Raw genomic sequence first — 16,308 nt, forward strand, 5'->3', positions numbered from 1 at the left:
AGAGTTACTTTTTAACACCCAGCTCCCTAGCTGACCCTGGCTTGGTGCTCTTTGCATAAGCCTATCTGACTGCTACAAATCAAATATCTTTCTAAAACTAATCCCAGCTGAAATTGGCTCTGATCCTGCAGTTCCCCAGAACACCAAGAAAAGCTGTGTGCTGTATCATGTGTAATCTCAAAGCTGCACAATATGGAAAGTCAGACTATAAAGATTTTTTCTGCAGTGCAAAGAGGCTAGGATACACTTTATGAATATATAGAACCATGATTAGAGAGGAAAATGCACTGAAGTTTTAATTAGGGTTTCTAACAGTTGAACAGTTTGTAGTCTTCAGATTGTTAAGGACTGCAATACCACACTCAATTCCAACATAACATACATTCACATGGGAATTCTAACACCTCATATTGAGTCTACTGGAATAGAAGAAGGTTCTCTCTGTGAAAAATATCCAAAGGAAAAAAAAAACAAAACCCAAACACCATAAAAATGTCAGTTTTTAAACATTTATAAACCTAATAGCACAACACATATTTGCAAGCTAAATCAGGGAAAGTTTAAAGAGTTTCAGCCACCAACAGTTGGACAATAAATTTCATTCTCCATTAGCCATTTTAAGCGACAGCTTTATTACCTCAGTCACTCTTTTCACATCAGCATTATTCATTTGACACTTCTTTCTGTGTTTGATGTATTCACTTCACGAACCCAACTAGACACCAACACTTCACCCTTAACACTGTAATTTCTGTACCTTGACAGTTCAGGCCCAGTTGCTCCCAGCAAGATCTATAGGCAGCAAGATACAATTTTCACAAAAGTTTTTGCACAAATTGAAGACTACCTTGTATCAGAAACCTGTACAGTATAAAACCTAAGTAGAAACACAATGATCTTCTGGGAATTATTCCTAATTTGAAGATCTCCCTAGAGTCCCAATTACACCCAGAATCCAGATCTCATCAACTTTTGGTTTTGGTAAAAATTAAATCTCTACTGTCAATTTCCAGGGAGAAACAGTGACAAAACCACCTTCTACAGCTCCACAGTTTTCTGTTGGGAATGATTAGAGCAGAGCTACATTCAGAGATGAAGAGTAACAGAAACACATAGTTCAGTGAACAAGGACAGACTGACAAAGGGAGCTCTCATTGACAAAAAAATATAAATGCAAAAAAAAAATCATGAAGTTCAAAACTTTCCACCTTATTCACTACAGGCCTACTACAGAAAAATAATCCATATGCAGTTTCCTTAAGTGCTCTCCTGAAAGACAGCCTATTCTTACTGTAAGAAGTGTGACTTCATTTAGATACTTGTGTCTGACACTGATGTCAGAAAGACCTTCCTGTATCTTTGCTTCTTCCCTTCTCCAATTTGAAGTTATGTTGTGATTCTCTAAATATCTCATAGCTAGTACCACCCGGCTAACATGGTGCTTCCCCTTCCTCATGCACAGGCATCCCACATTAGTACTGTACACTCTTCACATTGCTATTTTCTTATTTTCACATGCCAGTGATCTCAGCAACACATGCTGGTTTGCATTCAGTAGAGAAGCATTAAATTGGCGTGACACTCCTAAAAGCCGTTGCATTTCAAGTGAAACAAATGCAGCAGATGTGCAACACTGGAACAGAAAGAGGTCACAGCTACTAGATGTCAGCAGACAAGCCTCTATTTTTAACAGGCTTTTTTGTTTGCCAAAAGCCTGTTTGTCCATTTGCATCAAGTACTTAGGAAGTCTGTTAGAAATGCAGGAGCACAAGGCAAAGTGGGAGACATCCCATGAGCTGCACTGCACCCAGAATCCTGTTAAGCTGGTGCACTGAAGCACTAGGCAGGAGACAATGCCCTCACCTCTTAAAGAAGTCACTTTCTGAGTGCTGGAGCAACCTTCCTGAGCCCTGGTAAAAGCTTTTCAGGAAAGAAGGGGCAGAGACAGACGAGGGGAGACCAGGCGACGCAGATTCACTCTCAGTGACAGCGCGCCGAACCCCAATAACAGGACTGTGCGGGCAACAAGAGAACATAGCAGATGGGTCAGCACGGATTTGGATACAACAACAAAACATCCAGATGAAAGATACTGTCCAAGTACATTGTCTTAGCTTACAATAACTTTGTTTCCCAGAAGATAAAATACACCAAGTGCACTACTGGGCAGTTTTCCTGCTGATACTGATTTTGCTATTACAGATGATTTGTTTAAAGAAATATTTCAGTGAGACTGCAGAAAACGCAGAGACCACCTTATTTCTTTAGCCCTATTTATTCTCAAGGTATATTCAGAATAAAGAATCTGAAACATTCAGAAAATATCCTTAGAAATATGCTTCCAATAACATGAACCACTTTGTTTCTTCCCTACAGTTTTCTCTTGCCTTTTTTAATAACATGTATTGCTAGAGCACATTAGAAAGTATACATTATTTAAATGCAATATTTTTGGATAAATTTCTGTGAAGTGTTTAAATCAAGATATTTCTATGACACAGTTAAACATTACTTAATAATAGCAACAAGTGTTGGGGGAGGACATAAAAATTCAGTTTCTTTTACTTAACATTTCTTATTAATCCTCACTAGGAAGGAAGAAAAAGTCTCAGCCTAGAACCAAGTTGTTACAAACTGTTTTGACTGAGAATGTGCTGATGATGCCACTTTAATCAGCAACTTCTTAAAAGTTACTTCAAAGAAGTGAAGTCAGCAAGTCCTTCAGTCTGAACTGTCAGAGTTTCCTGTTTGCATACAACATAGTCAGTGGAAAAAAAATACCAAAGTTTATCTCAGTAAAAAACACATTATTTATCTCTTTAGAAACACAATGTAACAAAGCTATTTCAAGGCTGACTTCTTACCCTTCACTCCCTTTCATTCTCTTTTCACAGAATAAACTTTTTTGCTTTTCTCTACAGGCTGGTGTGGCATTCATGCTTATGTTTTAATCTAGACATCAGATGGCTGAGAAGTTATTATTTAAAGTCATTTTTAGAATGACTAAAAAGAGAAATTGCAGTCAAGCACTGAAACATATGAGTAGTTTGGAGAAAGTGCTCCTCCAAAAGAAAAAGATCAGCTCCTCTGGGCCTTAATCTGTTTTGAATTGGACAGTCACCTACTGCAGACAGCCAGGATAGAGGCTGAGAAAAAAAGTGCAACCAAAGAGGCCCACAATGAACTGTGGGGACCTCTTCTGAGTGAGTGAAGGAACTCCTGAAGAACAGTCTTCCATATCTTAATAGCTGGAGCATCTCCAAAAAGGAAGGGGAAAGAAGTTACAGAGAGAAGCTCTGCAGAAAGGCAAACAGGGAAATGGCATGCCTCACCGTTCAGTGGAAGTGTTTAATTCTTCAGTCCTTCCATGAAACTCCTCACCAGTTTTAATTCTCAGCATACTCTCTGGGAGCTTTGGCTAACAGACAGACACTTGAAGCTGTCAGTGCCTTTTTCATCCTGGCATAAGATTGTTGGGCCACCGTCTCTGCAGCTAAAAGCGATGAGGACCTCTTCTCCAAAGGGCCTGACTGCCAAAAAGGTTCAGCTCACAAGTGGCAAATAAATAAGTAAATAGATGGGCTCCAGCATCTAGCAGGACAATCAATTCACTGGATCGATGCCTCTCCTGAATTGCTAATTCAGGGATTAGCAAGCTACTGCAAAGCCCCGAACTACCCAGAGGTAGATAAGACAGGCTGAAAATAAATAACTAGAAACCACAGCAGTGCAGAAGCAGCTTCCGTAAAAAGGGACAGGGGTGAGTGGCAGGAGGCAGCAGTCGCGTGGCACGGCATGCCCTGACTCACCTTGTCGTCTCGACGCAGGTCTGCCGCAGCAGTGGGGACCGGACGCTCTGGGACCTCCCGTTCTGGAAGGTTATCCTGCGCCTGGCACTGGACGGGGGGTGGCTGAAGGTGTGTGCACGTCTCCTGAACTGGGGGGAGTCCGAGCCTTCCTCGGGAAACGGCTGCCAGGCCGAGGATACAGGGGACGATGGAGGAGTAGCTGGTGGGGAATCGCCTGGTGAAATGTCCTGCAAGGAAGTGCTGCCGGAGTGAGGCCTGCCGCTCTGCGCCCTACAACAGCTCCTGCCTAACCCCACAGGCTGCACGCAGCATCAGGGCACCCAGAGCCTCTCCCCCTTCTTGGTCGTGGCCTATTGTATGCTAATTATCACCAAAACCAGACATCCTTTGGTAATTTACTCCAAACCAGCAGTGCCCTTCTTAAAAAAAAAGAGGACGGAGGAATAAATGTGTATATGCAACACAAACAACATACTAATTACTCTGGGCATCCTCTCACATGGATCAGCATTCCAGCTACCAGACTTCTGGCTCTATCAGGAAAACACAGGAATTTGAAAGAGTAGGGAAACTGCTTTTAGCTAGTTTCCTCGACATATCATGAGCATACTTCCTGTACCGTCATAGCGGTATCCTGGAAGAGAGACTGTTATTAAACAGCCAGCTTATGAGTAAATGTAGCAGGAAAACTGTAACAGAATCTTCACCTCCTGGGAAAACCAGCAATCAATCCTCACGTGAGGTACAACATTAAAAACAGGAAATAAAAAGAAAGTGAACAGTTCCGCCCGCTCACCCCCAAACTGCATCCCCAACATCTGGTTTTAGGTCAAAAATTCTTACTTCCCTAAAGCAACTTACAGAAAGGATTCTTAACCTTCAGAGCATTTCCTTTTGTTAAGATATGACCTTTTTAACTCCCTTAGTGAAACAAGCCAAAAGCTGACCAGAAATTCCCTGCTTTTCGTAAAAGCAAGGGAAGTGTAGAAAAAAAGGGCTGGCAAACAAACAATAGATTAAAGCTGAATCTTTAAGTCAACATATATGCCAGCATTCTTACACACCTCCCTGTGGAAACTCTTGAGTTTTGTAAATTGATGTGCTTTGTGCTACTTCCTTCAGAGAGAAGCAGAGTGCCAAATTTACGCTTCATTAACACCCGCGCCTGAAAACGTGCCAATTTTAACTAAGCTCCTTACATACTTTGTCAGAAGCAAGGCTGTTGCAGCGCTCAAAGCTGTCCACACTTCCCAGGCGGCCTCGCATTCGGTTGGCTCCCTGCAAGAGAAAAGGTGAGCAACTTCATCAGGTCTTTTCCTCTTTTTCTGAAGGTTAAACAAAGATGGCAACAGCTCTGCAGGTGAACACAGGACAGTTCATGCACGTGACACATGTGATGTAAGACCGCAGATCATGGGGCTAGAACTGGATTGTACAAGCACTGACATCTTCAGGTGGCAAAACTGCATCTTCTCCCTGCTTGCTCCCAGGAGTTTTAAACCTGCAGCTCTATTGTCTGAAGCAACGGAGTATTTCCTGATTCATCTGAAGCTAAATAGCTGAGTTGGCTTGAAAAGTTGAGTTCAAAGCTCCAGACTTCAGTACTGCACTTGCACTGCAGCTAACGGATGCATTTGACATACTACAATCTCAACAGGGTTTAGTCTCTATCTAAACATTTCAGACAAATTAAGTCCACCTGGACAAAAGTAAGGAAAGTACTAAAACACTTCAGAGAGGAAAAAACGCTCTCTAGCAGCAAATCCAGCCAAACAGCACCAGATACAAAGAAGACTTTTTAATTATAATGCAGATAACCCTGAGGCAATTAGCCAGCAGCTCGTGTTAGCAGATCTTTGCCAAACTTGTTAACAGTCATCTGGTTTCACAGGAAGAGGAGATAGAGATGCAGTGTTTTTGACCACCTTCTATTGCTACTTCCCACAAAACACTCGTGATGTATGCTGTTAGACACTTCTGACAGCTGAAGTTACTTTCAGTACTTTATATAGGAAAAAATAGTCTAGGTTTTAAGAAAACTATAGATAGAGCTCCTCTCGGTATGCCTGCAAGTCCAGGGGAAGTTTTGTCAGCATCAGCAGTATTTATTTAGCTGACTTTTTCCTGGTAAGGTTTATTTTCAAGACTTAAGAGTGCTCTTTAAGTACACTGTCACATTTAAGTTCATTACCAATGAATAATCTGCCTAAAGCATCTCTTCACTGATCCTCACAATAAGACAAGACCAAAGGATAACTTGGAAGTTTCTCACTCACCTTAAAAACACACTTTTGGCCCTGTAAGAAGGGCTTTTTGGTTCAGAAAAAAACACCCAACAGATCAACAGAGAGATTAGTGCAGCACAGATTGGAAGAAATCTGTTCATGAGGTCAAACAGAGGTTATATTTATTTTTCTGAGGTACCTCACTAGGAAGCCACAGCCTGTTTTCAGTTCAAACCTGAGAAAAATAAAATGAGTCCAGCAAAACAAATAAGTGAAAAAGTGACATTCCTCTGGGACTGAGTGAAGGCAAAACACAGAACTCAGCATGTTTCCTTACAGTGAATTGTATTTAAGTAGCTTAAAATGTCACTTGATGCTATTTATCTAGCTAAGAAGCCATCCACTTAATGTGTTTCCAGATACCTGGTTACTACATACTTATTCTAATTTTGCTAAGATTGAGGCTGCATCTCTCTCCCACATATACTGACTTTTGTTTTGTACTTCAATCTTTCTATTTACAAAAAGATGATGAATGCACACTTTAAAAACCAAAATCTGAAGTTCTTTCTTGGTCTCTTTGTTACTGAAGGTACTTTAAAATAAAGTGTTGTTATACATAATTAGCATCATATTACAGCAATACCATGTGATTTGCAGCTGGCTGAAGGAGGGGAAAACCCACCACACCAATAGATATTTAGTACCTAAATACCTTTAGGAATTAGCTACAGTCTGTTAGGCTTTCAATAGCTTGATAAAGAATGAGAACTGTCAAAACAGTCACTGTATAACACATGTATGAACATGACACACAGTATACACACACAGAGATACTTGTACATATTTGCTCTAACCAAGTGATTAATGATCAAACTGCACTGTAAATTTTTTTTGTCAGTCTTGCACTGTGTAACCTTTAAATGGACCTGCAAGAATGAACCCCTATGGGTACTGTCATTCACCATAATGCACTGCTCTTCCTGATCTATAGCAGTTTCACATTAAAGACGAGACAACAGCAAGTCCACTTCATAAACAGCAGACTTAAAATTGCCCTAAACTAGACTAGGATGTCCACTTCTCATGAACTCAATCATGGGCTATGTAGACCCTTACACTATAACATGCAGCATGTCACAGTGACTCTGGTGAGAAAGAGCATACTGTATCAAAACCAACCAATATATAAGCAGTTTCCTTTCAAAGACCCTTCAACTTAAGCAGTGTCTTTCATCTAAATTACTTGACATTATGTCTGTATATCACAGGGCTGCTTTACTGGATTATTCTGAATGATGTATGCCTGTTCCAAAACCACCGCAGGGTTAGTGACCCACTGTCAGAGCTAGGGCACTTTCCAGTCACATGTCCTTCAGACGTGGAAAAGCAATCAGACTCAGAACAGGCATGACTATAGCTGTCACCATTTGATGATATTCCAGACTGCTGAAACTATCCAGATCATCTGACCGTCATTGCCCTCTTTTCCATGCACTCTGCCTTTTCATATTCAAACTGAGCCCCTAGTGTGTAAAGCTTCTTACACAACAGAGGACAGATTTGACCAGAAGAATTTTAATACTAGCTTCAGTCCTAGATCAAATTCACACCTAACTGTAAGTTCTAAGGATTCTCCCCAGCAAATAATATTTTGCCTCCTTTAGAGGGACATCAGTGGCATGCTATGTTTGTAGATTACTTTATGACATGCTCATATAAGCTTCAGGACAAGTGCAACTTAGACCTTGATTTAGCATGGTACTTTAAAATCACTAGCAGAAGGAAATTAATTTCACTGCTCAAAATTACAGTTTAACCTCTCCATCCAGTATTCATAGCTCATCACACTTTTTCTGTAACAACATGCTGGACCCCAGGCACCCAGCCTTCTTCAGTTATCCCTCTATGTGCCTCTTCTCTGCTTCCAGGACACTCCCTACTGAGCAGGGAACATTAAGCAGAACTTGCAATTCAGACTTCTTTAAAAAGCTACTTAACACAAGAGAGTTCCAGTAACTATTTGCAATTCAGTATCATGCCTAGCTAGCAACAACACTGAAATGAAGAAATGCTCACTTTTTAAGTGTATTGCTTTTTATTGCCTTTATTTTTTTTCTGCAAAAGGACAAATTTGTTACTAGTTCCTAAAGATTTTTAGTGACCAATATGAGCAATTTCAGCTATTAGAGGTAAGGCATTGCTTCTGTGAACAGAAAGATTTCTAGTTTATGCAGAGACATTCATTCACACTTTCAAAAAACATAACATGTCTTTAGGGGATCATGCAACCATCCTGACTAATTTTTTATCTTTAATGGGCTCATATGGCAGCAAGTGGTCACAGAATCAACTAAGTTGGAAAAGACCTTTAAGATCATCAAGCCCAACCTTTACCCCACGATTCTGAAGCAACACATCTGATAATGCTCAGCTAACTCACTTGCACCTAAAATGAACACTCATTATTCAAAAAGTTACCTTTTTTCCCCTCTATACATGCAGCCTTAACATGAACTTTCTAGCACAGTTAAGCCAAAAGCAACCCAGCTGTAACCCTCAGATTTCACAATAGGGATATCACTTCATTAAGTGTTTATCAGACTGAAGCCAAAACACAGAAAAATCTGATAGATTTTTACTATCAAGGATATCTGGGAGAATTGCTGACAATGAGTTGTTAATCTTACCCTTGAGAAGATATTTTCCAGAGAGCTAGTCAAGGATTTCTTGGCCTTGTTTTTCAGAATGTCAAGTTTAAACCTGCCACCGCTGTTGGTGCTTTCTGGAACTGCACTGTTAGAAACAGTCTGTTGAAATGAGCAAGGACACAATTCAGCTTTGGCAATTCTTTTTGCAATTACAGACCTCCAAAGACTAGAAGTGAACCAGATTACATATCAACAACATACCCTTGGCCTTTATTGAAAACCCCACCACAAACAAACAAAAAATCCCAGCGAAACAAAAGCCCCCACATGCTCCACCCCAAAAACACAGTTAAAAGCACATTCCACCCCTACATGCTCCACCCCAAAAACACAGTTAAAAGCACATTCCACCCCTAAAGACTATCTTGCAAAAGCATATCAATTTAACAGTACTGCTACCCTCCTTTGCTAGATAAGTTTGAAGTCTAAAATGAAACCAATGTCCTCTTCATCCTCATTCTGCCCAGAAATAACTGTTTGGGAGTAAAGATCAGGGAGAAGTGGAAAGGACAGAAGAAATATCCTCACACTATACAGAAATCTAGATTTAAAAATAATTGGTTGTCCTTCTTCCCTCTCTTCTTGTGCCCCAAGCTTAAAAAACCCAAGCATTCCACTATTAATCAATTTCTCTTTCACAGTCCTGTCTTAATTCCAAAATGCAGCTTCAGCTATCCCTGACAAACTCTAGCAGTGGCCTGATAGTATTCAAGGTTGCATTTTAGCAGAGGGGAAGGAAGGAGAATAATAATACAAAAATAAGCTTTACCGATGGTGTTTCACCAATGTGAACATGTGTTTTCTGCTTAGTTTCACAGAGCTGGCGTAGATGTAAGATCACAAGTTCATTTTCTTCCTGATCATTTTCAGGCTTCATTTTCTGCCAGTAACAGCAAAGAACAGAAAATGTTGTCTTTCAGGTCAGGATTTCCTTATTTTCTCTTCCATATGTATGCATTATTTCAAATTAATATATTGATATGCCAGATGCTAGCTTCCACTATTGTTGTGTCAAACTGCACTACTGTTTGTGTGACTTCATACTCCTGAGCAAAATAGACCAAAAGTTTCCACATGCAAGATATTACAGGCTAGGGAGAGTTGGGAGCCTTAGGCCCACACATTTTGTGTTCTAAGGTTGTCTGCCACTGGATAGCTTTATAAATGGAATAGGAAACCCAGGAAAATCAAGCAGCCACTCCCTTCCTCTGGTAGCTAGAAAGGAGTGTAGCCTTTGGAAGCCTAAATTATTCTATATTTCATCCATTTGAATACATCTACTTAGCTCAGAATCTTGCCTCAGAATAAGTAAAAAAAACCAGCTTCTGAAAATACCAGACATATTCTTGATACCTGAATGTCTCGCATGCTTTTAACTCAGTCCCACATCACTTTCAAGTAGGGAAATGTGTTTACGGATGAAAAACTACAGGGAAGGAAAAAAATGCTCTGTGTATGAACACAGAGCATCTCAGCAGACTTGGAAATGAAAACTTTTCCCATAGCAGTGTATCACATATGAGGTTAGGTTGGAGCATGCTATTTCAGTGTGATGTTTGGTGGAAAAATAGTAGATTCTAGACCAACTCCATAACAAACCTATCAAAAACATCTAGTCCATTTTATCATGTTCTTTTTCAAATTTGAAAGAACAGCTTTTCATGTATTACCTGAACACGTTCAAAAATGTCTGCTTGCTCATTATCAGTTAGTGATGACAGATGTCTCTGAATTACAAGTTTGGCTCTTGGTGGATAGAGTCCTGAGAAAAGAAAGGAACATTAAAACTTTTAGAGTCTCAAAAAAAAAATTGGAAAATATTATAGGAGACAGAAGCCTGCATTTGAGTTTATACATGTTTAACATATGACAGTTGTGTATCTGCAGTATCAATGATACAAAATATTACAGGTTTTGCTAAACCACATCGTTTTGTCTGCTTTCTTTAAGCAGTGGCTGGCTCCTGTGTAAAAGGTTGTGGACCCACTGATGTCTTATGCCCTAGTACAAAGGCATCACTGACAGCTGGAAGCCTAACAAATATATGGGAGAGGAGGAAGAGAGGAACAGATGAGGAATGTAACTGCAGAGACACTCAATGCACAGGATACTCAGAAGTTTTCAGATGCTTTTAACTGAAAGATTTAGATGCATTTCTACACAAGGTAAGGATAGGGTACAGGTCATATCTGAGAACTGAAGACACTTTTAAACACAAGAACAGAATAAAAGCTGTAAGAATAGATGAAAGAATTTCTGGTGTTCAATAAAGCACATGCTTGCTAGATCTAGGAAGCTACAAAGACTGTGGGGAAAAATCAAAACCCCCAAATCAGATGAAAATCTGTATTTTTTTCCATCCAAGGCAGATATTATTCATAGAAAACTGGAAACAGAACAGATCAATACTTTTCCAAAGTCATGAAACTGTAGGTTTTGATTATGATAAACTTCTAGACTCTAAACAAAGCGGATGGATAAAAACAAAAGGATACTAAAAGAAGTCTTTCAGTCATTAAGTACAAACATCATGAAACTGAAACTACTATTACAGTAGTCAACTTGTTGCCCTAGAAAAGACTTTATTTTGATACTGGCTACTTATCCCAGGCTTGCAAGTATCTGCATTCAGGATGCTTAAACTGTCTTATATAGCAGCCTCTGTAGTTTTTACTTTACAGAAGGCTTTCCCAGCCAAGCTTTCCACTTCTGAAGGTCTGTTCTTAAGCCCAGAAAATACCAGTCACAACCTAACAGAATTTCACTCCACCAAGATTTTATACTCTGCGTTTTATCCACCAGAGGGAGATAAATAGCAATAGTGGTTTTTAATGAACAGAACTGGCAATTACCAGCACCATCATCACCAGACCAGAAGATACAAGACTACTGTAACATACTTGTTCTTTTTGCATACAAGACTTTGCAAGGAGACACAGCAGAGTAACTGCATAAATAGGATCCTCCTACTGACTTCATTTTTAATTCAATCTTGCAAGATTCTTTTGGATGTGTTCTGTCATACCTCACTTCCAGAGTAACTACAAAGGTTTATTTATATTTGAAGCCTTAACTTTCTTTATTAGATATTAATCTCCTAATTTAATCATTTATTTCCCCATAACAGAACTAGGTTCTGAAGTGTATAAGTGAATAAACAGAAAGAAGGAACACCTCCACACAGGAAGGTAAACTGGGGGGGTTTTCTGCTCTGCTTAACATTAAAGAGAGGTATGATGATGAAATGGTATGTATTTATAAACAGAAGCTATATTATATATTCAGTTGTAATATTGTTACTGCTATCACATCTACTTGATTACAGAGAGTGCAAACTGATGGTAAGAGCTGCTTACTGGGATACTTTTCCCTCTGTTCTTACATTGTTTAAGTTGAAAGCACATGCTTGACATAATTAAAATTCTTCTAGAATGATCAGAAAAACACAAATAGAAAATAAACTCAGCTGCTACCTTCAATTCTCTCACAGAGTTTGTGCAATGAATGCATAGGGCAGGCCTCACACAGTTTAATCTGCGTCTTGGCATTTTGCAGAGCTGCAGCAGTGCTAAAGGCTTGTTTCAGGGTTAGCATTACCTCATCAACCTATATGGGAAGGATGGAAAAGTCAGTATATAAACAAATATGCATGACATACACATCAGATTTATAAATCACATCACAGACAGATTTTTTTACAATAAAACAAAAACCTCGCTTGCTGTCTTCTAGAGATCAAGGTTGTCTTTTCTGTGGATGCTCACCATCTTCAAGTTCAGCCGGACAGTGCCATTTTGAGTACATAACTACAGCTACTCAAGCTTACTGGGCAAGCAGATGCAGTTTTAAGAAGCTGAAGGTGGCAATTTTTTACTTGAATATATTCTGGCTAAATAAAAAGTATTGGTTTCTTTAGCATCAAGATTCTCCTGTGAACTATACATGCTCCCTCTCAATGATTTTTCTCCCACCACTGTACCATTTTAGCACAAAACCCCACAGACCCATCCTATTGGCAGACAGGAGCTTCCCACAGCAGTTCACTTTTCTCCAGACTACTGTACAGGCTACCAGCTTCATTAGAATCACAAACTTATGTTTAATCACTTAAGTTTAAACCTGCCTTGCAGTCTGTCCTAATCTTTCCTCTGCCACTACCACAAATACACAGTACTGTGTTCCCATACACCAGCACTGGAAAAGCTCAACTTCTGTGTAAGAAAGGTTGAGGTGACAGTGTTTTTCCAAACTCATTCAAATATGCTCCCAGACTTCATATACAAAGCACTTGAAGTTCTTCTGTCTTCTGTATTTTAGGGGAATACAATGCCTCTTAAAAGCTGTTTAGTCTTTGCATTAGTATAGAAAGGAGGAGACAACAGCTTGATGACAATCTTAGGAAAGAAATCAATATTCTACTTCAGAGTATTTGCTCCTTGCTCTTTCCTGTTGTTTTGCTTTATAAGAGGAAGAAGAAAGCTGAAATATTTAACAACAGAATTATGCAGTCTAACACTGAAAACCCACAGACTTTTTTGAGGGTCTGTCACCAAGGAACAGGGACCTGAATATGTAAATTTGAATCAGTTTGTGTCAATAAGTTTAGTTGCTTGGTTTGGGTTTTATTTTGTTCAATTGTTTTTCTTAAAAATCTGCAGTTTTAAGCACTACCTATAATTTCTGGGTGCTCTCTCTTCTTAGCAACAAAGCAGGGCACTGAACAGTGAATACCCATCCTGCAATACAGGCCTGAGATCTTTTTGAAGTTGGCAACAATGCCTCTCAAATGGAAGATCCATAGAACAATGTTAAGTATGTGGATTATGACTACCCTAAAATCATAAGAACTGTAGGACAAACTGTAGCTAGGTTCAGAGCAAATATACACAAGCCTACCAATATAGCCTGCTTAGAAGCACAGAATCCGGAAAGCATTAGGTTTTACAGCTCTGCCCTGCCACAGCCAAACTGCTGCTGGAATCCAAGAGACTGCACCTTAAAATAGCTCAGAAATGCTTATTTTATATTGCAATCTGAGCATACCTACACATATCAATACTAAAATATGGAAAGAGGTTCATAAAAACATGGTTTCTTTATACATCACATTATAAGTCTTCAAATTATGCATGGTCAGATTTATCAATAGGTCAGATGTAACATTTTCTGGTAGTACAAAGACTGGGCTGATTTCATAATACGCTCCCATCTTGATAAAAGTGCAGCCGCAGCTACCATTGCATACCCAGGGCTGTCAGATGCTTTAACTTTTATTGATCTAATACTATTCACTCTCAAGCTAGTCAATGGATCAACCAACCACATTTTCAGCTAGCTATAAGAGTGATTTTTAAGTTTAGCTGAAAAGAGTGAGCAGCGGTTATCACTGCCATCAGGGACAAACATTTTTCAGAACAGAAACCAACTTCTTTTAAAGTGTCAGTGCTTTAAAATAAAAATGTAGTAGCCAAAATCTCCTGTATGTGTCTCACGTTATTATAATATGTTAAAGCCACATGCAGGCTAAAGCCACATGCAAGATCAGCCAGTAGTTTAAACCCTACTCTGAAAAGGATGTTTGGGTTTTTTCATCAGCTTTGTCCCTGATTCAATCCATTACATGTTTAATGGAGAACCAAGTGTCTCAACAATTGGAAATGCAAGAGTTACAATCAAATACAGAGACTAAATATGCTGGCAGTCTGCATGTGTGAACTCATCCATCTGGATATTTTCCTATTTGTTATTGATAGATGCATCAGCAGAGTAGCAGGATATGGCTATGTATCAGCAGAATGTATGCATTTCCTATTGCGTATTTCCACATTTACAACTGAGGTCTCACACCTGAGAAGACGTAATCACTGAGTCTCATCTTACACAGTAGAATAACAGACTCCCATGGTTTAGGAAATGCCTCAGATGTTCTCTGACAGAAAGGTTAGGATCGTTAATAAATACTTACCAGAGACTCACTTGCACACTGGAACACATAGCAAACGTACTGGTTTAACCCAGCTTCAACAGATTCCCGACAAATGAAACCAAAGTGATCGACGTGTTTTATACCCTGAAAGAGTTTAAAAACAGCATTAGTGGACTATTTTATAAATAGTTTTAGTTTCCAAAGCGATCCTAAAACAAGTTATCAGACTCCAACACTTACTAATAGAAAAACTTGAGAAATCAAAAAATACATACTCCTAATTATGTCCTTTACAACTACAACAGTTATCCTTAAAATGGCTTTTCATATTTAAAAGTTACATTAAATTCTTTCCACAGTCAAAATAAAAGTTGTACGCCAATAGACCTAGGCCTGCATTTCCTCCATTAAGACAACTGGATTTTCAAGGAAGTGAACTAAAGAATCCTAGAGTGTAAGTGGAATGGCTTCTACAGTAAAAACTTGATGTAATGAGCCCACACTAAAACATAGGACTGCAGCAGCATCAAAGTAGCAACAGATCTTTACCTTCCTGTAATACAAGTTAGGACTACACCAAAAAGAGCAGGGAAGGAGTGGTGACATGCAGAATTCCAACCAAATTCTTAGATAAATTCTTTGAGACTAACATACCAGAAGTTTCAAGACTTACTACACATTACTACCAATGTTTTCTTTCAAGATCCTAGTATAACTGCTTGACAGGGAACATTGCCTTGCTAAAAACAGCACTGAGAAGATCAAAGAGAGCTGCTTCCTAAGAAGCATTATAATCCCAGTCCCAATTCATGGAACATGACTCACTATTGTTAAAGCTTTTGCCAATGTTTTTATCATCTGAGTATGGGAATAGTAGATTTTCTCCAAAAGAAAGCCTAATCCCTCAAGTTCAAATACAACAGAAACTTGGTTGCTTGGATCCATCTCCAAAGAAAACACCTGTTATCAGGGAGGAGGCAAAACAACTTGTTTGTCACTACAGAAAATACTGTAGACAAAATTGGTAATGCAGTACGTGACAGACTGAACATATTGTCACGGCATGCTGCAGTTTTTAAAAACAAAATTCCAAAAGTTACATTTATGCTACTTAAACAAAACTTAACAAAGATGCAGATGGCATCCAAGATGGCATAAATGGCATTAGTTTACATAGTCCACTCTAATCCTGACTTAACTGAATAGTTTTCCTGTGACACATGAAGTCTTCAAAAAAGTACAGATGTATACACAAATGTTGATCTATAGAACAGTGAACTGTTCCCTCTGTTTTGCAAGGAAACCATATTTAATAAAGGTGGTTCAGTGAGATGGCAGTTCCCTCGCGGCTGACAGTGCCTGAACAAGTCTACTCCTGTTTGATTCTCAGTCTCTGTGAAACATCTGAGGGGGAGATGGAAGTGCCGCTTGTACTACTGAAGCGTGAGTAACACAGTATGTTTCTCAATTAACTCCATCACATTTCTTTCAGAGGGTGGCTGGACTTGGCATGCCAAAAAAGCAAAGTGCTTTTTTGTTCAGGGTTCCCTCAAGGTCAGCAAAGCAGCAGCAAGAAAACCTGTACAGCCACTTGACACCTGAGTTTAGACAGCACATGTGGGGTTTATCATCAATTA

General features: G+C 39.3%; 1 protein-coding gene across 4 annotated transcripts in view; it reads right to left on the bottom strand.

The window, feature by feature from the left end:
* TBC1D4 (TBC1 domain family member 4) overlaps positions 1 to 16,308 on the bottom strand; it is a 102,729-nt gene that overhangs the window by 23,214 nt on the left and 63,207 nt on the right. For 2 of the 4 annotated variants that reach the window (XM_031048086.2, XM_031048087.2), the window contains exons 4-11: positions 14,711 to 14,815; positions 12,219 to 12,351; positions 10,416 to 10,507; positions 9,515 to 9,625; positions 8,725 to 8,844; positions 5,013 to 5,087; positions 3,810 to 4,036; positions 1,864 to 2,013 (exon numbers count right to left, since the gene is read on the bottom strand). In XM_031048086.2, the coding sequence (XP_030903946.2) occupies positions 1,864 to 2,013; positions 3,810 to 4,036; positions 5,013 to 5,087; positions 8,725 to 8,844; positions 9,515 to 9,625; positions 10,416 to 10,507; positions 12,219 to 12,351; positions 14,711 to 14,815 (1,013 nt within the window). The remainder of the gene's footprint in view (positions 1 to 1,863; positions 2,014 to 3,809; positions 4,037 to 5,012; positions 5,088 to 8,724; positions 8,845 to 9,514; positions 9,626 to 10,415; positions 10,508 to 12,218; positions 12,352 to 14,710; positions 14,816 to 16,308) is intronic. The other 2 variants (XM_031048088.2, XM_031048089.2) reach the window with 1 other exon arrangement.

The sequence above is a fragment of the Melopsittacus undulatus genome, chromosome 2 (genome assembly GCF_012275295.1).
Source record: "Melopsittacus undulatus isolate bMelUnd1 chromosome 2, bMelUnd1.mat.Z, whole genome shotgun sequence".
NCBI classification, from domain to species: Eukaryota; Metazoa; Chordata; class Aves; order Psittaciformes; family Psittaculidae; genus Melopsittacus; species Melopsittacus undulatus.